General features: G+C 41.0%; 2 protein-coding genes across 3 annotated transcripts; both read right to left on the bottom strand.

Moving 5' to 3' along the window:
• Positions 1–74: 74 nt before the first annotated feature.
• On the bottom strand, positions 75–9,518 carry gfral (GDNF family receptor alpha like). 2 transcript variants are annotated; one of them, XM_061790705.1, is made up of 9 exons: positions 9,132–9,518; positions 6,467–6,583; positions 6,006–6,134; positions 5,797–5,853; positions 5,400–5,712; positions 4,095–4,351; positions 3,922–4,002; positions 3,741–3,813; positions 75–3,149 (listed from the first exon to the last, which is right to left on the bottom strand). In XM_061790705.1, exons 1-9 carry the CDS (start codon positions 9,166–9,168, stop codon positions 3,059–3,061), a joined length of 1,155 nt encoding a protein of 384 aa, XP_061646689.1. In that variant the 5' UTR covers positions 9,169–9,518; the 3' UTR covers positions 75–3,058. The 2 variants fall into 2 exon arrangements, with proteins under 2 accessions (XP_061646689.1, XP_061646690.1); XM_061790706.1 differs by lacking the exons at positions 3,741–3,813; positions 3,922–4,002.
• Positions 9,519–10,961: 1,443 nt separating this feature from the next.
• Positions 10,962–24,975, bottom strand: hcrtr2 (hypocretin (orexin) receptor 2). Its single transcript, XM_061790980.1, has 7 exons — positions 24,274–24,975; positions 19,959–20,137; positions 16,903–17,146; positions 14,684–14,799; positions 14,362–14,582; positions 14,100–14,221; positions 10,962–13,105 (listed from the first exon to the last, which is right to left on the bottom strand). The coding sequence occupies exons 1-7, from the start codon at positions 24,482–24,484 to the stop codon at positions 12,903–12,905; spliced, it is 1,296 nt and encodes a 431-aa protein (XP_061646964.1). The 5' UTR covers positions 24,485–24,975; the 3' UTR covers positions 10,962–12,902.
• Positions 24,976–25,600: the final 625 nt, after the last annotated feature.

Genomic DNA, 25,600 nt, shown 5'->3' on the forward strand with positions numbered 1-25,600 from the left:
TTGAGTCCACCATTCCAAGAATTTATCCTTTTTTTTTTTGCCCTTCTTGACCCACTATGGTATTCGGAATTGTGAAAAATCAAGAGTCATTGTTTGATCATCAATATTGTTTATTTGTGTATGCATGAAACTATGTTTACATACAGTGAAAACAAAAAAAAGTCTTCAAGAACCTCACCATGACCAACATTGACCCTTAAAGGTGCCATATTTTACCAAAGCAACTCTTTCTAGTATTCTAGTATTTGGGATGTTCTACAGTATTGTCTCTATGGTGCCTCAGTAAACATGGGAAAGATTAATTAAAATAGTATAGTATAGTAATAGCCTGCGACTGACTGGCGACCAGTTCAGGGTGTAGTCCGCCTTTCGCCCGAAGTCAGCTGGGATAGGCTCCAGCGTCCCGCGACCCTAAGCGGTGTTGAAAATGGATGGATAGTATAGTAATACCATTCCTGAGTTCCAGACGTTTTTCTCCAGAGAGGCCTGAATTCAGGTCAATCAAATTTCTCGAGCTTATCTATGTGACAAGCAAAGATCTCCGCCTTCCCTTTCCGCTCCCGAGTCAGCGCTGTCAACATAACAAACATGCCTGGTCTCACAAGTACGTCTTCTACACGGAGGCAACCAGTCAGAGGAAAGGGGGAGGTCTTAGCCAAATATGGACAAAGTGGATACAAAACTACTTCAAACAGAAGTAGCTGTCAGAGGGTCCTTTTCCGGACATTCGTATGACATGCAATTCACACTTTTATACTAAGTCCATGTTAGAGGTCTAAATAGCCAAAATATGAGACCTTTAAAGCTGGAATGACAGCAGAATACTATTCAAATAATCTTTTTAAAAATCATCCCTCTTTGGACCCCATCTAATACCTCTCATTTAATTTTAATTATGATGAGTCCGTTGAAGTTCTTGTCCATATTAAGGAACCACTACTGTGTCAAACAAAACAACAACAACAACAACAACAAAAAGATTCAAATACCATCTGTCCTACAAACCTTACTTACGCATGATGAACAATTCTTTCTCTGTCATGGCTATATCCTACACTCTTGCAGCAGGAGTGTTCTTTCCAAAACCACAAGTTCTACCACATAGTTCTGGTTGGGCTCATTTGCTTTAACCGGTGGTTAGTATGTCCACCTCACATCGCCTTTCAGCGTGGACTTTGCAACAGCCGTAGCCCAATGGTTAAGATCATCGCCTGCCACCATGCGGGACCTAGGATCAAGACCCTGACCAGACCATCAGTTAACATCGCTCGGATTCACAGCTGTGGTGTCTTTGAGCAAGACATTGATACCCTGAACTGTTCCCTGGGCAACTTCAGCTGCCCCCTGCTCCAGTGTGTTCTACTAACAAGTGTGTGTGTTCACTGTGATGGGTAAAATGCAGAGAGCAAATTTGTGCGCATGCATGCATGTTCATGACAATAAAGGTGATTCTTCTTCTTCTTCCCCATGCTTGTGTGGGTTCTTTCCGCATACTCTGGTTTCCTAACATAGTCTGAAAGAATATTATGTTAAGTCTAAATCGCCTGGAGGTAACAGGTCTCTTTGTGTCAGTGTTGGGAATGACAGATGAATGATCAGTCCAGGGTCTACTGCATCCCTCACCCTAAAGCAGTTGGTATACACTCCAGCTTCCCAGTAACCCTGAACAGGATGAATTGTATAAAACATTTAATGGATGGCTGTCAGAGGTCTGAATTTCCAGCACTGCAGCTGCATCCCATCATGCTGTCACGGCAGTAGAGAGAAATGTTCACTCTAATTACAAGGTCTGTTTCGCCTCACTTCCATCCACATCACCATCATAATTCACATTTAGTCTTGTTTCGGTTCAGCATCTGAAACCATCAACGGGCTGTTTTGACTCAATATCATCTAACTATTCCGAAGTATGTGCTAGCTGATTTGCAGCAAATAATCAATTGCTCACTTCAGTCAGGCGAGTTTCCTAAAGCTCTTACAGTAGCTGCCATTAAGCCTCTGCTAAAAAAAAAAAATAGAGCGCTGGACGCTTCCATGTTAGCAACCTATACACCCATCTGAAATCTCCCTTTCATAGCCAAGATTGTTGAAGTTATTTTTAATCAACTCAGCAATTTCTTGAACTTAAATTGACTTTTTCACAAATTTCAATCAGGGTTCCGAACTCATCACAGTACAGAATCTGCTCTTATCAAAGTGCTAAATGATATAAGGTTGAATACTGACTCGGGAAAGGTGTCAATTCTGTTGGACCTCAGTGTGGCTTTTGATACGGTAGATCATAATATACTGCTGAACAGGTTGGAAACGTGGGTAGGACTAAATGGAACAGTCCTTAAATGGTTCAGGTCCTACCTGGAGGAAAGGAGTTATTTTGTAACCATTGGAAGTGCTCAATCTCATCGAATGGCAATGACCTATGGGGTCCCTCAAGGGTCAGTTCCTGGACCCTTCCTGTTCAGCCTGTATATGCTACCCATGGGTCAAATTCTTCAGAACTTTAATCTTGACTATCATAGCTATGCAGATGACACACAGTTATATCTAGCAGTGTCTCCAGATCAATTGAGGTGTTGTGTCACTGTCTTAAACAGATAAATAACTGTATGAGCCAAAATTTTCTTCAATTAAACCACAACAAAACTGAGATAATTGTTTTTGGCAATAACGAAAAGATAATTGCTATTTGTAAATACCTGGAGTCACTCTCGATAAAAACCAAAGACCATACGCTATATAAATGAATTTGCTTTGCTTTGTTTGAAAAACTGATAGCTGAACACTTTTCATTGTTGTTGTACAAACCTTTAACACACTTTATACATCTTGCGAAACATGTACATTAATTCATTCATGCATTGAACACTGATGTTAACAGTTTAATGCAGTGTCACTTTTTTCAGGCAACATTGCAAGAGATGTACGAAAAAGAAGTAAAAGAAAGAAAGGATGCATACCAATGAGAATAACATCTAATGGCAATCTTAACTGCTCCTCAATGGGTCATCCTTCTTGTCTGATAGGAGTTCAAATCGCTACAAAATGTCCGAATTCACATTTACGGAAAATCTTGCATAGTAACAATGCAATTACTTTTTGGAAGAGGTTGGAATCTGGGTTTGTCTTGTCTCTTGTCTCTTCTCACCACCCTACAACACAAAGAAATGTTATCACAATACAGGGAAGCCTCGAATGTCAAACGCTCCAAAAATTGTACAGTTTGGAGTTTAACTGAAATGTTATGATAAAATATGCCTCAAAATCATTGTGTGTGACATCACTCGCTCCGCTCAGTGAATGTTCTAAAGAAATCACTAATTTCATCAATACCCATAAATTGCCACAAGGTGACAAAATCCCTCTGCACACACCTTCTGGGTTCCTCACCTGAAAGGCTGAGTAGTTATAATTTATTATGTTTATTGGGTTTATTATACAGTGGCTAAGTTATCTTTACATGACTATGGGAGTAATGCATGTTCAAGTGTTACATTGCCTTCACTTTCATAAAGGTTTTAATGATGGTACAAATTGATTCACCATTATAATATACTATATACTATTATACTATACTATATTACTATTACTACTATACTATATTATAATGTTACATTATTTTCCATGGGGACATTATTTTGAAACTTGGAAGTGATCCATTTGGTTGTCTTTGACTTTGGAGGTTCCATTCTAACGATAATATTGCTTATCGGGTGTTCCTTATCAAACACTGGTGGACTCACCGTATTTTACACAAAAGAGCCATTAACAGAATTCCCACCAGCAGTGCAGCTGCACAGCTATAGAGCAGATAATCTGACAGGACAAATAAGACATGCATCAATTAGATTCAGATTCAAAACATACAGTATATCCAAAGGAGATGTTTTTATAGCGACATTGAATGTTTGCCTGGAACTTTACCAGATAGCCCGCTCTGACCTTCATCTGATTCACTGATTGGAGGAGGATTAGAAGGACCATTACCCCTCATCCAGTGGGTCTCTTGGAGTACAATTATTTTATTTTTTTAATCCTTGAATATTGTCTACATTTAAAAATAAGTTCTGGCTGTGAATCATCGACACCTTACTCACTGAAGTGTGATCTGTTGTGAAGCACGTCATGAATCATGCTGCATATGTAGAGATCAGCACCGTATACTTGTTCACATGTGCACGTATGGTGTAGTGCAGTGCCCAGAGTGGCAACGAACGCCTTTCTGCATTCCAGCTCTCCTCCAAGGATGAGAGCTGGATTCATGAGGCGGTAACATTCACTTTGAAGAGCTACGTCACTGCATGTTGATTCCTTGGAGCTCCAGCACTTGGCTTGAAAACTTGTTAGCAATTCTCTGCAAGACAGCAGAAGCAGACACAACTTCTAAATCATGAAGAGTGTTTTAAAAAAATTGCAAAAGGAAGGATAACCACACAATAAATAGTATTGTTAGCCATACAGTACTAACACCATTTGGGGTCGTTAGATAAAAGTGAAACTTGGATTTTAAACTACACTAAATTACACTACAACCTTAACGGACCAACATAATCCAATCCCAACCTCATAAAAAAATAATGGAAATTTAATTGGTTCAGAGTCATTCTATCAAAAAAAACCTATCTATTGTGTACAGGCATATTTTAAGTTATAATTTTAAATTTTGATTGTCATACAAGTGCAAAAAGAAACTGTAAAATGAATATATGAGTAAGATAATGAAGCAGTCTTGACAATAAATTCACACGACTGCAGGAGCCACACACATCCTCAGTGCTAACTGCTTATGTCACAGTAATGCGCTTCATCTCGTCACGTTCCTTCTATAAGATCATTCACTCAGTCCATTATTTTCAAGCTTTTGTGTGTGGCCTAAACATGCAACAAAGAATCGATTTGAAAGCCTTGATTGTGTAAGCAGTTGGCACTGTGTCTTGAGTGTGGTTGCCACAATCTGTGCTGTTTCTGTTTCTGTGCTGTCATACCTCGTATGTTAACTTTAATGACATGACATAAGCTGTCCAAAATGAAATCAATTTTAGAAAATGCTCTTACTTTGATAACAAGTGACAACAGCCTTAGTGGTGTCGGTTTCATTTGTACTGTGTGATGGTGTGTACCCTTTCAGCATGAAGCATGAGGCGATACATAGGGAAATGGTGCTCTAATTACATATTTTTATTTTGTTCATTTATTTTTTCCCAATTAAAAATGTTTGCAATTAAATGGAACTTCTAACTAACAGTATACAAAATCAATAACAAACCAAATGACCCATTATGTATTTTATCTATGAACTGATATATTTAGATAATATCCTTTTTTTTTTCCTCCTCAAAAAAGGAAGAGTCTATTTTAGCAAAGAGTTTATTGTTTGTAAGTTAATGATCCACCCTGCATACCTGCAATGATGGTCCTCTACACAGCGTCTCACAGCCTCCTGACAGATCCAAGGGTCGTCTTCACATGTGCTGCCATGTATTGCTGCTTTCATTTGTAGGCAGCTTACATCTGATGGATCACATTCACACATGACCAGCCTCTCAGCTAAGTTGTGTGGCATACTACTGTAGAAATGTTGAGTTTCTTGGCCACAGTTGTCATGGCCACACTGGGCCTCCATGCAAGTCTGAAGGACAGGTGCCAAATGCTTGTTACAAACGGAGTCACTCACACAAAGTCTCAATTGTTCTGTGCATGATCCAGCAGCATCCTCTACAAAAAAGAAAGACGTGTACGCATCAACTGTTTGAGTGACGTTAATGTCACATTGCTTATGCGAAATTAAAAAGTAATTACCAAATTCTATTGAACTACTTGACTGCCAGTCAGTCAGTGTGCTTGTCTTGTGTGGAGCTATAGCACAAACAACAATGAGACTGATTAGTTCCATCAAATTCTACAAAAGCCTTTTATTCCAGTAGCTAATGCCACAAAAGCCTTCATTCATACATGCGATCGCCTTTGGTAAACAACACATGTAATGCCGTATATGGCGGCTATAGCACCTGGCTTCAGCTTGCATTGTGCCAGCAGCTCTTGTATGCTCCCCTCTTCATCCCAGGCGCACACACACTCTTGCGGCCCATCAAATCGGTCTAATGCAGCCCGGATTGTCGTGTTACACACTTCAGGGCCTTTCATTTGGCAGGAGGGGAAAACAAGCACAAGAGGGTCGGAGAAACAGGTTTTTAACATGCGAGCAAACGCTTGTTTGTTCAACAGGCTGTTTTTATGTACCTGCTACTCCTGAATACACAACATGGAGGGGGATAAGTCACAGCTATTGTCTCTCTATTGAGTTATATAGACTTTGCTCCAGGCTATGGCCCTAGCAGTTCAAGCTAAAAATCAAATCAATGCTAACACCTCAAGCGCTGAGGTTCCTGAGGAAACCTATTTATATCTTCAATAATGCAACAAGAAAACTGAAAATGCAGCTCTAAAGTGATAGAAAACATAAATTTACCTTCACAGATGCTGTTAAAAAGAACCTTTTGCTTTTTGCATAAATATGAAATGCATGTAGCACAGTCAGAGTGGGAAGTGCTGCTGGCAAGGCTGCAAACGTGAGGAATTAGAAATCCTAAAATACAAAAAGAAGAAGCAGAAAAAAGTAAGTTTACTGTCATGACCAAAATTATTCATATGCTGGCCAAATTCTGAGTGGAAGTGAATTCTTTATTTGTTGAAGGGTTGGTATCTTTCAGGCTGGAAATTACATGATTTTTAATCACTTATTATCTTGTAAAAATTATTCCAATCTCTGAAAATTTTAAGGAAACACTAGATTAGGGGATGTCGTCAGTCATTACCAACTGTGGGCCTGTGAAACCCTTTGAAACTGTTTTGTGATTAAGGGCTATGCAAATAAACTTGACTTGACTTTCAAGGATCCTGCTAACACACACAAACCCCTCCTTGAGCTATCACCTTGTCGTGGTGGAAGGGTTTGTGTGTCCCAATGATGCTAGGAGCTAAATTGTCTGGGGCTTTATGCCCCTGGCAGGGTCACCCATGGCAATCAGGCCCCGGGTGAGGGACCAGACAAACCACGGCTCAGAAGACTCCTAGGATGCACAAAAACACTGAAAAACATTTTCCCTTTCCCGGATGCGGGTCCTCCTCAGGAGCCCGGCCTGGGGTGGGGCTCGAAGGCGAGCGCCTGGTGACCGGGCCTGCACCCATGCACAGCCCAAAAAGGTAATGTGGGTCCCCCTTCCCAAGGGCTTACCACCTGTGGGAGGGGCCATAGGGGTCGGGTGCAGTGTGAGCTGGGCAGTGGCCGAAGGCAGGGACCTTGGCTCTAGAGACCTAGAACCTCATGTCTCTGGCAGGGAAGGAGCCCAAGCTGGTGTGTGAGGTCGAGAAGTTCCAACTAGATATAGTCGGGCAGGCCTCCACACACAGCTTGGACTCTGGTACCAGTCCTCTCGAGAGTGGTTGGACTCTCTCCCACTCTGAAGTTGCCCACAGTGAGAGGCGCCAACCACACAGCTAAAATAACAAAGGAGTGGCTTCAGACCAACTCAGTGACTGTTCTTGAATGCCCCAGCCAGAGCCCTGACTTAAACCCAATTGAGCATCTCTAGAGAGACCTGAAAATGGCTGTCCACCAACGTTCACCATCCAACCAGACGCGTGCTGTTCCTCCGCGTAACTGATAGCTTGCAGTTTAAACTGTGCTTCGTAAGCGCGTCTCTTTGTAGGTGCCGTTTTCGACTGCGGTCAAGCCAGCCTCCACTCGTAAAGTAGCAGTCAAGCCAGCCGCCCCAAATTTTGTTCATACTAGGCATTACGGTAATAAGTCGCCAACTTGCGGCGAAAGCCTCCTTCAAAATAAAACCTTCCCAATAATACGGACGTTAATGCACTTCGGTTAAGGAACGTAACCAGCAAGGTTAATTAGAATCTTGAGATGCATTAAAAAATGTAGTCAGATCTTCATGAAACCTCTTTTAGTGGAATCCTTGGTGCTCTGTCACACAGATCACAACCATTTGCACTCACATTCACACCTACGGGCAATTTAGTCTTCAATCAACCTACCACGCATGTTTTTGGGATATGGGAGGAAACCCACCCAGGAACGGGGAGAAAATGTAAACTCCACACAGGCGGGGCTGGGATTTGAACCCCGGTCCCCAGAACTGTGAGGCAGATGTGCTAACCAGTCGAACACCATGTCAGCTGGAAAATACCATCCATCCATCCATCCACCCATCCATTTTCTGAGCCGCTTCTCCTCACTAGGGTCGCGGGCGTGCTAGAGCCTATCCCAGCTATCATCGGACAGGAGGCGGGGTACACCCTGAACTGGTTGCCAGCCAATCGCAAGGCACATAGAAACAAACAACCATTCGCACTCACATTCACACCAACGGGCAATTTAGAGTTGTCAATTAACCTACCATGCATGTTTTTGGGATGTGGGAGGAAACCGGAGTGCCCAGAGAAAACCCACGCAGGCACGGGGAGAACATGCAAACTCCACACAGGTGGGGCCGGGGATTGAAACCCGGTCCTCAGAACTGTGAGGCAAACGCTCTAACCAGTTGTTCACCGTGCCACCTGGAAAATACCATCCATCCATCCATCCATTTTCTGAGCCGCTTCTCCTCACTAGGGTCGCGGGCGTGCTGGAGCCTATCCCAGCTGTCATCGGGCAGGAGGCGGGGTACACCCTGAACTGGTTGCCAGCCAATCGCAGGGCACATGGGAACAAACAACCATTCGCACTCACAGTCATGCCTACGGGCAATTTAGAGTCTCCAATTCATGCATGTTTTTGGGATGTGGGAGGAAACCGGAGTGCCCGGAGAAAACCCACGCAGGCACGGGGAGAACATGCAAACTCCACACAGGCGGGGCCGGGGATTGAACCCCGGTCCTCAGAACTGTGAGGCAGACGCTCTAACCAGTCGTTCACCGTGCCGCCTGGAAAATACCAATTTAGCAAATTTAATTTATATTTAATACACATTTTTTCAAGCACATGAATCACTTTGGGCTAGTACAAAGACTCAGTACAATTATTAGTCATGAAGTAACGCACATTCTTCAATTTCTCCACATCATCTGAATGCTGAAATCAATAGCTGCCCTTGTGTCAAAGCTGAATGAGTGAGACTCACCAAGAAGGACAGCAAGTTGCATGTGTGTTCTCTGCATGGTGGCTGCTGTAAGGACAAACACAACACTGCTTTAAACTGCTGTTGCTGTCCTTATTCTGAAAGCTGAGAAACACGCCCACATTCCGGCCAAATGCATTTACAGAGAGGCTGCACCTTGTATAATATAAATAACAATATAATCCCTTCCCTATCAAGTCAATGATATGGCACATACCATATACTGTATACTATTACCTATATTATCCTATTATCATATATAACACAAGGCTAGTTAAGGCCTGTGGAAAAGTGGCCAAATGGTTAGCACATCTGTCTCACAGTTCTGGGAACCGGGGTTCAAATCCCGGCCCCGCCTGTGTGGAGTTTGCATGTTCTCCCCGTGCCTGGGTCGGTTTTCTCCGGGCACTCCGGTTTCCTCCCATATCCCAAAAACATGCATGAATTGTAGACTCTAAATTACCCGTAGGTATGAAAGTGAGTGTGAAAGGTTATTTGTTTCTATGTGCCCTGCGATTTGGTTCACATTTCTGGCAGTAAGTTTGCTTTGACTCCGCCAAGGCTGCCCTTTGTCACTGATTCTGTGCATAAATTTTATGGACAGAATTTCTAGGTGCAGCCAAGACGTAGAGGGGTTCCAGTTTGGTGGCCTCAGTATTGCATCTCTGCTTTTTGCAGATTATGTGGTTCTGTTGGCTTCATCAAGCCTTGATCTCCAGCTCTCACTGGAGCGGTCCGCAGCAGACTGTAAAGCGGTTGGGATGAAAATAAGCACCTCCAAATCTGAGACCATGGTCCTCAGTCGGAAAAGGGTGGAGTGCCCTCTGAAGATCGGGGATGACATCCTGCCCCAAGTGGAGAAGTTCAAGTATCTCGGTGTCTTGTTCACAAGTGAGGGAAGAATGGAATGGTAGATCGACAGGCGGATCGATGCAACGTCTGCAGTGATGCGGACTTTGTATCGGTCCGTTGTGGTGAAGAAGGAGCTAAGCCAAAAGGTGAAGCTGTCAATTTACGATCGATCTATGTTCCTACCCTCACCTATGGTCACGAGCTGTGGGTCGTGAGCGAAATAACAAGATACCGGATACAAGCGGCCAAAATGAGTTTCCTCCGCAGGGTGTCCGGGCTCTCCCTTAGAGATAAGGTGAGAAGCTTGGTCATCCGGCAGGGTCTCAGAGTAGAGCTGCTGCTCTTCCGCATTGAGAGGAGCCAGAGAAGGTGGGTGGATTGGGCAACTGATCAGGATGCTTCCTGGACGTCTCCCTGGTGACGTGTTCTGGGCATTTCCCATCGGGAGGATAACCCTGGGACAAGCCATGACATGCTTGACATGCAGAGGAGACTCCCGGGCTGGCTTGAGTAGGCTGACGTGAAAAGTAGGGTGGACCCGCATCGACCTTGGGAGCCTCAGCTTCACGGTGACAGGGTTGATGATCTTTGTGATGGGGAAGGGCCCAACGAACCTGGGAGCGAGGTTCTTGGACTCCACCCGGCGTGGAATATGTTTTGGTCGAGAGCCAAACAAACTCGCTGACCCACTTTGTAGTTCGGGGCCGGTGTCCTCCGACCATCAGCAGCGGCTTTGTAGGACCGTCCCTGGCGCAGCAGCATCTGGCGGGCTCGCTCCCAGTTCCTCCTGCAGCGTCTCACCAAGGTTAATGCCGCTGGAACTGTGGATTCTGGGGCTATGGCAGGAAACAGAGATGGTTGGTAACCATGCACAACGTGAAAAGGCGATAGACCAGTGGATCCAGAGGGGAGGCCAGTTCGTTCTGTCATGAACGGAACAGAGGATAGGACCCAAAAATGCACGACTCCAAAACAAATGGACAGTTTCCAAAAAGAGAGGTTTAATAGACGGGCATAGGTCGGTACACAGGCAGGCAAACCAAGAAAGGCAACAGTATCCAAAAACATGAGGCAAAGAGGCAAGGTCGATAATCGGAACAGGGTCAAGTCTCACTGTGAGTCTGTGACGTGGAAACAAGGAATGCTGGAACGTGACGACAAGGTACAACGAACTGGCAACGCGAGGGAATGAGACACGAGGTTAAATACAAGGGGTAATTAGGGTGAACGAGGCACAGGTGGTGAAGATGCTCACAGGAGCAGGTGTGTGTGAAACAGGTGGGAAGACAAAACCCGGAACACACACATGACAATTTCATTAGTTACACATCCACATCTAATGAGATTCAAACTGTTGTATAACAATTCTGCCAAGTAGGTGTTAATGTAACAAAACACCTATTATTCTGTAAGTAGTTTGCGTTTGTGTGACCAAATTATGACTGGAGCTTTTCCACATCACTGCAAACTACAACCATGATAATACATATATGTTGTATATGTACCTCTCTTGGTAGTGTGGGGCAAAACTGAGAACTTTTATCTTTGTAAAGGCAGCATTTTCAATAAATATCTTTTGCTGGATCTCATTCGATAGTGCAGGAGTACCCAACGTTGGGGCTGGTGAGGGTATATGAATCTACTTCACTTAATTTTTTCAAGGCAGATATTACATGTTTATTATGTCCTGATTAGAAAGGGAAGAAATACAAATACAAGAGTAGTAATGTTACAAGAATAAGGTTGTTTTTCAAGAATAAAAGTCATAATGTGTTAATGTCATTGTTCTCATAATATTGCAACTTTACGCTTAACATCATGTGAATGACTTTATTATCAGAATTTTTTCCTTTTTTCCCTCATATTTCGAGCTTATTAATGTGAATATTAACAATAAAGTATTCTCGCAAAAAATATGCATGTATGCATCAAAATTTTACAAATACAATTTTTAGAATATTAGGAATTTATTCTCATATAATTAGTATTTTGTCCTTGTAATGTTTGCACTTTATTCTTGTAAAACGAAATTGACTTTTTTTCTCACAAAACTGCACTTTCCTAATTTTGGGTCTTTATTCTCATAATATTCTAACTGTTTTGTTCCTAATCTTACATAAAACTTTTTATTTATTTATTTTACATAATATTTGGACTTTAGTATTGGAAAAACAAAAATTGCTTCTCATAATATTATGATATTTTGGTTGTAAAATTACAACTTATTTTTTTCACGTAGTAATAACATTTATTCTTGTTTTTTTTGTGTGTGTGTAGCCCCTAATACTCCTTTGTATAACAGTAAAACCACACTGTTTTCAAGAATTGTACAGATACCTGGTCACTCCTAATTGCTAAAAAGACAGGTGCTCACTAAGTAAGACAACAGCAAGAGCGAGTTTACAAAAGTACAAAGCAGTTCAAATCATCTTTTTTTTTTTTTTGGCCACAAGCAACAACAAGGACAACACAACAGAGTAGCAACAAAGTCAGGAAGTGTGTTGTTCTAAGTGCACAGAGACAACTTTAAACACCCTGTGTGTCCTTTAAACACCCTGCGTGTCCGTTTTAAGGCTATCCACCAAAAGACTGAAAAAGAGGATGACACATTCACCTGAACAAATAAGCTATTTTGTTTGCACCGTTTGATATATAGCTAGTATTCCCACAAACCAACTTACAAGTAATAAATACATTAAGTGCTTGTCAAGTGAGGTCCCAAATTGGAATCTAACATTTTAAAGCTCATTAGTCCTTATCAGAGTGTCAACAGGTGTATATTGTATAAGTACAGAGGAAAAAATAGAAGCAAGACAGTGTGAGCTGAAATGTATTTCCAGTGGCCGAGCTTCACCTTGGAGCAGGAATGGGCATTTCATCAAGCCTTCCATGAAATACGAAACATAAAACCTTAGTAAAAGTCTAAACATTTAAAATCTCAATCTGCTGATTATCTTGCACTATTTGATCTGATATGTGTGACACATTGTCCATGTTGTTAACGTGAGTGGACAACGACTTTCGGCTGTCTGTGCTCATTCGGGTGCTCATTCTCTTCGGTCTCTCTTGGCCTCGACCTTGACAATGACAAGAAAAGGCTGCTTTGAACTCCCCACGGAACTTCCCTGACCAAACAGAAAGAAAGTGAAATCCAATCAGAGACATTGCAAATGTGATCCTTTGCCATTTGTTCAGTCAATTAATCATTACGACTTTTATAGAAAACTGAACTGAATCTGAATTAATCTTGATGACAATAGCCAAAATCTTTCAGCATGAAACGCCAATGCAATGGTATCAAAACCTACCATTAAGAAAAAAAGAAGAAAAAAGAAAAAAACGAACTGAAAAGGATTCAGTTCTTTTTTCCGATTGAAGATATTTAGTTTTTCTCATACTTGAATTTAAAACATAAAATTATGTTCAGTTATATAGTAACTGATATTAATTCATTTTAAAAAATAATTTTAAAGTAATGAAAATGAAACAATAAACAAAATAATTAATACAATGAAAAACATTTAAAATTAGTAAAATAAAAATGACATATTCCAGAAGTATTTCAAACTCCCCTGCTGGACAGCAAAATTTATCCTGCAGAAAAGGTATACAGATCCACCATCCTGCATGGCCATGCAGCTGAACAGGACAGGTTATGCATAAATAAATAAATACATACATAAATAAATACAATTTTTTAAAAAATCCAATTAATCAAATGCAAATATATCTTTGTTCATGTATCTTTGCCAGCAACGTAAAATGATGGGCAGAACAATTAATTGTTCTTTCATTAGATGGAAGAATACAGTAGACCTATACAAAATATTTATGTTATCATTAATACAACTAAATAAGTCATGGCTTTCTGTGAAATTCAGTTTTGTGTTTAATTAAACAGGCCCAGTTTTCACACTAAGTTAGTTTGTGAGTAAACTAAGACGGGATCAACATTACTATAATATTCATACTTTTTGTGAATTTTTTTGTGGTAGTGTGACTTTTGATTTTTCCAATTTAAAATAGGTGCCTTGGCTCAATTAAAGTTGAGAAACATTACATTAGAGGGCAGTAGGGAGCTAGTAGTCTAGTCGTCCACGGGCATGTGAACAAACTCACCGCTGAGGAAATTGTAGATGATGGGATTGAGTGCACTGTTGGCATATATGAGCCAGTGTGAGAAAGTAAACCAAGCATACACTGTCTCTCGGTCAGTTGTGTTCTTGAAGGTCCCAAAGACTCTGTGAGAAAAGTGCAACTCAATATCAATAAAAGAGTGAATCTTGTTTTATCATCTTTAATTAAAATCACCAAGGTGGGCTAGTGTTGACTACTCTGATGATAAATGTTTCAACAGTTAAGGAACTGAACCGAGTGATACCGTTTCATTACATTGAGTACGCTGATTGGCAGGTAGCACACAGCAAACACAAGGAGCACCACTATCAGCATGCGAGCCGTCTTGCGCCGCGCTCTGATCTGTTTGATCTCAGCACAGACAGTGCTGGTCTTGACCCGCACAGACTCTCCTGGCCCGCCAGCTGCCGCCGAGCACTGCATGGTCTTCCACTTCCTCTGCAACACTGATGTGCTGCCAGGAATCTATCAAACATACATACAGAAAGCATACTTACTGTACAATAGTTGGCTCAGACACAGAGAGTGCATTGAAAAGGCTCATTTTTCAGGTGGAACACACTCACCTGTTGACACCATAGTTTGTGACAGATCTGGATGTAGGCCAGCACCATGAGACACAAAGGTGCAAAGTATGTGACAATGAAGAAACAGCTGTGATATACCTTAGGGTAGATCTCAGCTGAAAAAAAGCAAAGAGCACATCACTAACTTGACTCTGGGGAATTGTCTAATCTCAAGGATTGACATTTCTGACTGAGTCTACTTGTGTGTGTCCCAGGGAAAGTTTTGTTTAATTGTAAAATCAAAATAGGCAAGTTCAGCTAAAGTATACGGTAGTATAGTAGCAGATTTAAAAAACAATTTTGGAGAGTGGTACCTTAATTTCTTGTGTATAATGCGCATTTTCCACCCCAAAAAAATTTCAAAAGTCATAGTGCGCATTAGACGTAGGTATAGGGGCAAATGGGAAAAAAACGTTCACATTTTATAAATGTATGCCGCCATCTAGTGGTTATTAAAAAAAAGTGTAGCCTTCACTTTCATTCCAATATGACAGGGGGTACGTACCGTATGACTGCATAATATGTACAATTCTGCTCATAAGTTTACATATCCTGGCAGAATTTGTGAAATATTGATTTTTTTTTTAATATGACTGATGACTGAAAAACAACCACCACTAATTTCTTTATGGTTATGTTATATTTAATGATAATGCATTTTTGAAATGCTTGATCGTTTAATTTGAATCCCATAAAAATAAAATTAAATGTGTTTCGCCTGGTCCTTCATGTTTTCTTTAAAGAATTGTACCCATCTTACAAATTCTGCCTGGGTAATCAAACAAATGAGCACAACTGTGTGTTTTCTAATTTACTAAATAAAAGTGGGGCTGTGAATTTCAAAAATAATAGCACGTAAATTAAAAAAAGGATTACATGTTCAAATAAAGTGCTTAACTTCAGAATAATTCTTTGAAAAAAACTAACAAAATACAGATAATACTTCATGTTTTGATCATATGGGTAGAAGCAAAATCATGCGTTGTAAAAATGCATTATACATAGGCAGAAGGGTTTTACAGAATTTTTAGGGGTCAACTTTGGGGGTCCGTATTATACATGGGTGCGCATTATACATGAGAAATTACAGTAATTATAATCCATGAAAATCATCTAACATTTCCTTGATTAATTTTTTATTGTAAATTAATTATAAAATAAAGGGTAAACACTACCTGTTTGACAACAGTAACAAGTGTTATAGAGAAAATTTTAATATCTAGTGAAAAGCCATCGGTCTTTACAGTTGTGCATGCGTCATCACGCGACACGTGCATGCCGCACTGATCGGCTGATGCGCCATCTACTTCAGCGCCGCATGGTTTAGGTGGAAGTGTCGTTGTTTTCCGACCCAAAACTTGTGGGATTGACCCTCAGCCCAATTCTTTTAATGAGTAATGAGAGTTCTGGAAATAGGCGGTGGAACGACTTGTGGAGTCGGGGGGGCACAGTACTCAGAGGGCAAATTTGGTTTAAAAAAAAAAAAAAAAAAGAAAAGAAAAAACACATACGAACATTAACCCTTAGATATGACTTGAATAAATGAGCCATCGATTGGCAGGCAGTGTTCAAGGTGTGGCTCGCCAACGGCAGGAATAAGCCATTCACAGGCAGTTTCGTATTGCAAGATAAACCTGGCAATTAAACATAGGTAGAAATTCCAAGTGTGGTTTTCCTGCTATAGAAAAGCTTATTCTGCAAGACAAAAGAGCATTTTCTGTGTGTGACTTAAGAGCACCACTATATTCTAAGGTGGACACTACCCGGTGCAACAAATACGAAATGAGGAAACACACATAATAAAAGGAGCAAAGGAGAACAAAAAAAACAACAAATTAACGCTTTACTCAAATGGACACCGTCTTTTTCCCAACAGGGTTCTCTATTGTTAATATGGACAAGTTAACTGCTGAACGGATTTGCTAATCAATACAGCAGCAAGTGCAAAAGCACATAAACAGTCACAGCTGAGTTACTGCATGTTACCGCATGTTGAAAATGGGTTCCCATTGCAATATTAAAGGGATATGTTATGTAGCGACAACTAAGATTCCAGTAGACGCTGCATGTAGCTGCTCCACAATGTTGTGTGCAATCCAGTTTGCTTCATTTTGCATAATTCCAAATGTCCTGAAGCAGCTTCGATAGGTTTCAGCGTAAACTATGACTCTGAAAACGAAAAGTAGTATTAAAAATGGATTGATGTGTCTATCACGCACCTTCCCAGTGTTCATCACACGCAGTGAACAAACTGGTCTTGTTCGTGAGGGCCGGCAACAGACTGCTGCTCTCCATCACGAAGGCTTGAGGGATCATGATGATGCACGACACTATCCAGATGATAACAATGCTCTTGCAAGCCCTCTTGGCGGTGCTTTTAAACATCAGCGGGTGGCAGATGGCGTACCACCGGTCTTGAGCAATGCAGCTCAGAGTGAGGACTGACACGGAGACGGAGATAGTCTAAAAAGCAAGCAAGGAAACATCAAACTGTCAATCTATGCACAACCTAAAACTAAGGCGATGATGTGTATCCCATTGTGTGCATAGTTAACAGAGAGCATGTATGAGGAGCTGAGAGTAATATGATTTTGACACAGTTTGTACAAATCATTTGCAGTACTGAAAAAGCAAAGAGCATTATCCCAATATTTATATTATTAATTTTTTAAGGGAAAGAAAATGCTTTCATTAGCTCAAGCTTTTTAGAAGAGCACATGCATATATATACATATACACATTGGTCATACTTTGCTCTCCCTGGAAAAGTGACTGGCAGTGTGTTTATACCAGCTTTGCTTAATAGCACTCTCAGCTGCTGAAGGGGTGGATACACAAATCTTTGTATTAACATTAAAGTTGCATTACATGCAACATGACATGTTTTGGGAATGCGAGAGGAAATCCTGAACAAATTTGGTGTATTTTCTTTTTTGTCCGAAGTTGTGTCACAGATATTAATCCAAAAGATTCTACATTTTCAAGTTTTTTATTTTATTCTTAGCAGGAATAATCAGACAACTTTTAGGAAAAACAATGTTTTTAATCATTTAATTGCATCCCGGTAAGTATGCTAGCTCTACCGCATTGATTGCCGACCACTGACCCACTGCACATTATGGTGCCGAGCGAGGTGTGCCGGGGGAAATTATTCAATTTATCATAATTGGTCCTAAATTACTATTTAGACACAACAGACAGACAACACAACATAACAGCTCTCCCGGTCCAACACAATTCTCCGTTTCAGTAGCTTCATACACATTCTTCAATCTTTTATCTTTTTGAAACCTACCTTGTGACCTATAAAACGCATGCCACCGATCAAGTTTCAATTTTGACAATTTTGCATTTTTAAACTAACTCGCACAACATAGTTGATTTGAGCTCCTTAAAACGGCAACAGTTCACCATTGCATGGCACAATGCATGCTGGAAACCACGCAGCTTCACAATTCTGCTGCTTTCAAACTTAGCCCAGCATTTGGTGACGGCACTAATTTATTATGTTAACACAGAAAACTGTCAAATACAAATATTCTATTGAGAAATAACATAGAAAACTGATTTCACAATAAAATTATTTGATATAGTAATTTAATGAGTTTGTGCAAATCTGCATTAAATCCTGCTCGAGTGAATTTTCAAATTGCTATCCACTATTTTTTTACCAGTTGTTTTTTTACCAGTTGACTCAGTTTAAATTTCAGTTTAAATCTCACAATGCAGTGGAAACTACAGTTACTTACTGTATAATCACTGTATAATAAGTATTTTACTGTATGGTATGTGGTACATAACTAGAATTTACAGAAATGTTTAACAGAGTGTGAAGCTCATTGACAGCAATGTGGTATGGCTACAGTAAAAATAAAAATAAAAAAATAAAAAAACAGGTGAAATAGACAGCGGTATTAAAGTCTGTTGGTATAAGAATCTAGTGGTATCTTCTCGAATCAGTCATGACAAAACAAATACATCCGTTCATTTTAGCAGATGATGGATTATTTGTAAGCCCCTGACCTACAGTACTTTTCATTTTGTTTTTGGTAAAAGCAGGCACATTCCACTGTGAGCGTTGTAAAAAAAAATGGACACATAGATTAGAGGGTGAATTTAGTGTGCTTGTGAAAAGGGGTCAAATCAACCTTCTTTCCTGTCTCCCTTGCAGGTCAACTCATACTCAAATCTAAACCAATCTCAAGGTGACGGAGGAGGTCAAGCTGCAACCAAAGAATTGTGCCTAAGGTATGGCAGCGTCTGGCACCCGTATTTCCGGGTTGTGCCGCTGTTGTCACAGAAATGAACGCTAGATCTGCCTAACCGACGGACAATTTTTGCAGGCCAGCCACTCATGGGAAGGTTCACCACTGTTCCATGTTTTCTCCATGTGGAGATAATGGCTCTGACCGTGATCCGTGGGAGTCCTAAAACTTTAGAAATGGCTTTGTAGCTCTTTTCAGACTGATGGAGGTCAGTTACTTTATTTCTCATCACTCCTTGAATTTCTTTGGATTGTGCCATTTTGTTTTGGCTGACTTCATTTTGTCAGACATTTTCTGTTTAAGTGATTTCTTGGCTTGAACAAGTCTGGGTGTTATCACTGGTAAAGAACTCAGCTCAAAAATGTGAGCCACAGTTAATTCATGACATAACAAGGGGGCAGGGCAATTACTTTTTCACACAGGGACAGGAAGCTTTGAATAGTTTTTTTCCCTTAATAAATAAAATCAGCATTTTATGTTTACTTGGGTTATCTTTGTCTGATATTTACATTTGTTTGATGATCTTAAACAAATTATTGAAAAAATAAGAATATTGAGAAGGGGACCAATACTTTTTCATGGCACTGTATACAGTATGTAATTACGAGGATCTGACTGTTTGAGCATTTTTAATTAGAAGAATAGTCATGTTAATTAACTATTTAAGTCCTGGCCCTCGGAAGATGTTTTGACAAATGTAAGCTGTGTTTTAAAAGTGATTTTGTTTTTTCATAGACTTGAGTTTTTAATTCCCATAAAACAAAAGTAAAGTTAAGGTAAAGCATTTTGAAAACAAAAAGGATACAAAGAAAGTGCAACACATGACAGTGAACTCCTGCTGCTTGCGGGGGATAGGGACTGAGCCCTGCCATGAACAGTGAAAATCTGCGAATACGTGACGTCACCACAAAAATAGGCAATCGGCCCCGAAGGAAAATCCCTTCTGTTTATGGCATGCATTTTAAAAAAGTATTTTTACAAATCATCCATATCATGAGTTGGTTTCTTGCCTGCAGATAGGGCACAACTTTGCAAAGTGTCTGTCCAAAGAACCATGTCTCTGTGATGTCGACCACTAGACTTGCAGGCAGGCAGATAATGGTGACCAAGACATCAGCGAAGGAGAGGTTCACTATGAAATAATTGGTCACAGTGCGCATGTTGCGGTTTTTCCATACTGCAAAACAAACTAGAAGACAGAAAGCAGCCAATTAGAATACTCTCCAAGACAGGCTGTGTCGCTATCACATTGGTGGTGTTGTTGACTTCTAAGAGCGTCACCGACGTAACCCTCCACCAATAACAAGTAGTAGTAAGTATGGAGAATGTGTGTGTGTGTGTGTGTGTGTGAGTGTGTGTGTGTGCGTGCGTGCGTATGTGTCTGTGGATGTACAATATGGAGCTACCATATATTATTTATATATATATATATATATATATATATATATATATATATAGAAGCGGCACGGTGGCCGACTGGTTAGAGCGTCAGCCTCACAGTTCTGAGGTGCGGGGTTCAATCCCCGTCCCCGCCTGTGTGGAGTTTGCATGTTCTCCCCGTGCCTGCGTGGGTTTTCTCCGGGCACTCCGGTTTCCTCCCACATCCCAAAAACATGCATTAATTGGAGACTCTAAATTGCCCGTAGGCATGACTGTGAGTGCGAATGGTTGTTTGTTTCGATGTGCCCTGCGATTGGCTGGCAACCAGTTCAGGGTGTACCCCGCCTCCTGCCCGATGACAGCTGGGATAGGCTCCAGCATGCCCGCGACCCTAGTGAGGAGAAGCGGCTCAGAAAATGGATGGATATATACAGAGAGAGAGAGAGAGAGAGAGAGAGAGAGAGAGAGAGAGAGAGAGAGAGAGAGAGAGAGAGAGAGAGAGAGAGAGAGAGAGAGAGAGAGAGAGAGAGAGAGAGAGAGAGAGAGAGAGAGAGAGAGAGAGAGAGAGAGAGAGAGAGAGAGAGAGAGAGAGAGAGAGAGAGAGAGAGAGAGAGAGAGAGAGAGAGAGAGAGAGAGAGAGAGAGAGATTTTATTAATATCTTGTACTGTCATTTAATTCTGCCAGAGCTTTTAGGTAAATTGTATTCTAGAAATAGTGTACCTGGTGTAATTCTGCCACATCAGATGATGGAAATGAAAAATTGTGTTACTGTAGGAATGTGGATGATGGCACAATGATTAGGTGTATGGAACCACAGTGCACAATTAGACAAGGCATGCGCAGGATCAAACAGCATAACACTTTCTATGTTTCCAATCTCTCTTGTTTTTAAACTTTTCCACAGCTGCTACGCTTCTTGCTTTTTCTGGTGACCAGATGAAGGACAAGAGGCTGAGAGTGTCGTCTGCAAATTTGAAACTCGTAATTACCATAGAGAACTGAATACTAATAAGTTCTAACTACTGAACAGTTCTGCCTCACTGTTCTGAGGACCGGGGTTCAATTCCCAGCCCCGCCTGTGTGGAGTTTGCATGTTCTCCCTGTGCCTGCGTGGATTTTCTCAAGGCACTCCAGATTCCTCCCACATCCCAAAAACGTGCAAGGTAGGTTAATTGAAGACTCTAAATTGCCCAGAGGTGTGAATGTGAGTGCGAATGGTTGTTTGTTTATATGTGCCCTGCGATTGGCTGGCAACCAGTTCAGGGTGTACCCCGCCTCCTGCCCGATGATAGCTGGGATAGGCTCCAGCACTCCCACGACCGAAGCGGTACAGAAAATGGATGGATGGATGGAAGAACTAGCTCTAATATGTTTTAATACTACAAGAAATACTATAGGTAATACTACTACCAGTATCAGCAACTAATACGGACAGATAGCTAAAACAGACGGCGCACAGGCATACAACCTACAGGATAAAACTACACTTCTGCAGCCTTTATAAAATTATTGAGTTCATCAAGTCATAAATACCTGTATAATATCATTCATAGTACTAAGATTAGATTGATTTATGAGTTTTTGCATCGCACCACTGACTTGGGTTTCTGTAAATAAAAAAGAATATCATCCGCTTACAAATTGATTTTGTGTTCTGTCACTGGTGAGCAGATACCTTTAATATTAGCACTCTGACGTATAGCGGTAACAAGTGGTTCGATAAATATTGCAAATAGCATTGGTGAAAGCGAACTCCCTTGTGCGGTTCCTCTTTGTAGAATAAAACTTCGTGGTGACTGTCGCTTTTGGCGAGTTGTATAATATTGCTATCCAATGTATAAATTAGTCTTCAAAGCCAAATTTGCGAAGTACTGCAAATAGGAAAGACCAGTTAACTTTATCAAAAGCTTTCTCTGCGTCAAGTGACATGATGATTTGCTTTTAGATTTTTACGCTGTGACATGCTTATGGCGGCAAGGTGGCTGACTGGTTAAAGCGTCTGCCTCACAGTTCTGAGGTGCGGGGTTCTATCCCCGGCCCCGCCTGTGTGGACTTTGCAAGTTCTCCCTGCCTGCATGGATTTTCTCTGGGCACTCCGGTTTCCTCCCACATCCCAAAAACATGCATGGTAGGTTAATTGACAACTCTAAATTGCCCGTAAGTGTGAATGTGAATGTGAGTGCGAATGGTTGTTTGTTTGTATGTCCCCTGCGATTGGCTGGCAACCAGTTCAGGGTGTACCCTGCCTCCTGCCCGATGATAGCTGGGATAGGCTCCAGCACACGCGCGACCCTCGTGAGGAGAAGCGGCTCAGAAAATGGATGGATGGATGGACATGCTTATTAAATTTAATAGACGTCTGACATTATTTGTGGGACTTCTACCATTAATGAAACCTGTGAAGTGTAATTGACAATTTCCTGTCGATTGAGAGGAGAACACTGGCCTGTGTTTCTGGCGAACCGAGTAGATCTGTCAAGGTAGACGAATGTGTCTTCTCCCTTTTCAGTGGCTGCTCAGTGCGGGAACTGGGATTCTCCATAACAGACGGGTTAGTGTTGACGTAGCTTTCAGTGAGAATTTCAAATGGCACTCTGCTAGTTATTGCTGATAGCGAAGCTGGTGAAGGAGAAGAGAAAAAAACCCGAACCAAGAAACCGCCGGTGAAAAAGGAAAAAGACTTGAAAGAAAGTTTGTCTTGTAGTAGCTGCTCTTTCTCGGTTGTCATATATAATAACTATTCTCTCTGTGACTTGGGTTTCTAATAAAGTCCTAACTTCCTGCATGGTCTTACAGTACTGTCATTGGTTGACTTTACAGTGTGTCTGGCTGTGTCCAAGTACAGATGTATTTGTCCAGAGTTTGCAAGTGTTTCGGTATCATGATAGGCATAGATCATTCTCAGTAACCAGGTGGATGACTGAGAAGTATTGCTTCTGTTGAGAAATGTTTACATTGGAAGATTTATACTCCCTGCGATTGGCTGCCAACCAGTTAAGGGGTACCCTGCCTCTCGCCCAACGATAGCTGAGATAGGCTCCAGCACGCCCGTGACCCTAGTGAGGATAAGCGATGGATAATTGATTTCTAGTCCCTGTTTTTTTTTTTTGTTTGTTTTTTTGTTCAATGGCTTGATAGAATTCACGGGTAGTATTGACAAGAATTTTGTGGACACATTACTTTTTCATTTAGAAAAAAAAATTCTTTGTTTTTTAATACATGTTAGTGACGATCACGTTTTAGCTTAAACTCAAGGGTGATAATAACGTTCATGTAATCAACCCTCATCAATCACAGCATTAGGAAGGAAATCTAGTATTTAAAAATTTGATCATCTCATTAATTAAATAATAGTGCAGTTCAACAGAACTGCAAGCTGCAACCACAATATTTAAATAAATGCAAAATATATACTTATCAATACAAAACTAATCATTACAATTGTATGGGCTCTGCTCTGGTCTTGGATTAGTATTGTTAAAATACAGAAAGATGCTTTATTTGCTTTATTTTAGTTCATCTGGGGTTCCCATTCCGTTGTCATAAATCAGTCAGACCTGCACATCTGTTGCACCTGTGATTGCACTTGCTTTTTTGTAAACTATAGGCTATATATACATATATATATTTCCATTTTCTGTTCTCATTAGGGTCACGAGCACGCTGGAGCCTATATACGTGTGTGTGTGTGTGTGTGTGTGTGTGTGTGTGTGTGTGTGTGTGTGTGTGTGTGTGTGTGTGCGCGTGCGTGCGTGCGTGTGTGTGCATGTATGTATGTGTATGTATATATTTATACGTATACACACACATACACACAGTACATATATAAATCAGAACAATATGCAACATATTAGATATATTCAAATTTCATTGACACTTACTCCTCAATTAATTGGACTAATTCCTAGTGACTTATCATTGAGGAAAAGATAGAGGAAACTCACCGAGCAAATTCCCAATGAGTGACACGAAGAACACAAAGATGTAAGCCACAATGAGAACCCACTCGTAATGCTTGGGGTGCAAATATTCAGTCCAGATGTAACGCAGAAGTTCGTCGTCGTCCACGGTGGAGAGCGCATGCAACTCCGTGCTGTTGTCCCCTTGTGCGGAAAAACAATCCTCACAAGTTAAGTCCCCGGTGGCCCCTGACATGATAATTGTGCGTGTAATATTCCTGCTCTCTTCTTGGCTGGTTGGGTTGCGTTTGCGGTGAGTGCAATCAGATAGCGACAATGTAGGTGTAGGCTGGCTTGAGTTCGTCTTTAACAAATAGAGGCTGGCCTGACCGCACTGCACTGCCAACAGACACCGTGGCCAATAGCTCACTTAACGAGTGTGAAGCTGATGTTGCTGCTCATCCTCTCTCTCTGTCTCTCTCATTCTGGTTTCTCTCTCTCTCTCTCTCTCTCTCTCTCTCTCTCTCTCTCTCTCTCTCTCTCTCATTCACGCTCACTCTCCCACTCCCTCTCATGCCCCAGTAACAAGCACATAAGCCACTGTTAATCACTGGTGGATTGGTCAATGCAGCTGTGCCTTGAGATAGAAGTTTAATTACTTCTGTGACCACGCTTGTAAGTTAAAACACTAAACTTTATCTCACATCACCTTTTCCCCATTGAAATGAATTGAAATTTCATTCTTTTCTTCTAGCTCCTCCCCCCCCCCCCCCCCCCAAAAAAAACCAAAAATTGTAATGTGATTTTTAATGAGAAAAATACCATTTGATAATATTTTACTTTATAAAAATGTACATTAATGACATACATAAATAGAATGTAAAGAATTAAACTTTTTCTGTCACACTTTTTGCTTAAATTACATGATTTCTCAATTGCCAAAACACAAAACCCGATGACAAAACCCTGTGACTCTGAACAAATTCCTCAGTGTCCTGAAAGCACAAAACTGAATTGGTCACCCTTTTGGTAGAACCTTAAGCACGTTTAATCTAGTTAGAAACAAGTTGCAAATATATTTGTACCTATTAAAACACATTTTGCACTCTGATGCACTTGTGTCCATAATGGTAAGCACAGGTAGCAAAACTCAATGAAAGCTCAGATGTCTCAACATAAACACATAATATCCCAAATATCATCAAAAGATTCAGAGAATCTGAAGACATCTCTGCACGTAAGCGGCAAAGGCTAAAAACCAACATTGAATGCCCGTGACCTTCGATCCTTCAGGCGGCAATGCATTCAAAACCAGCATGAATGTGTCAAGGATATTCCCACATGGGCTCAGGAACACTGCTGAAAATGAGTC

This window comes from Phyllopteryx taeniolatus, chromosome 11, assembly GCF_024500385.1.
Source record: "Phyllopteryx taeniolatus isolate TA_2022b chromosome 11, UOR_Ptae_1.2, whole genome shotgun sequence".
NCBI classification, from domain to species: Eukaryota; Metazoa; Chordata; class Actinopteri; order Syngnathiformes; family Syngnathidae; genus Phyllopteryx; species Phyllopteryx taeniolatus.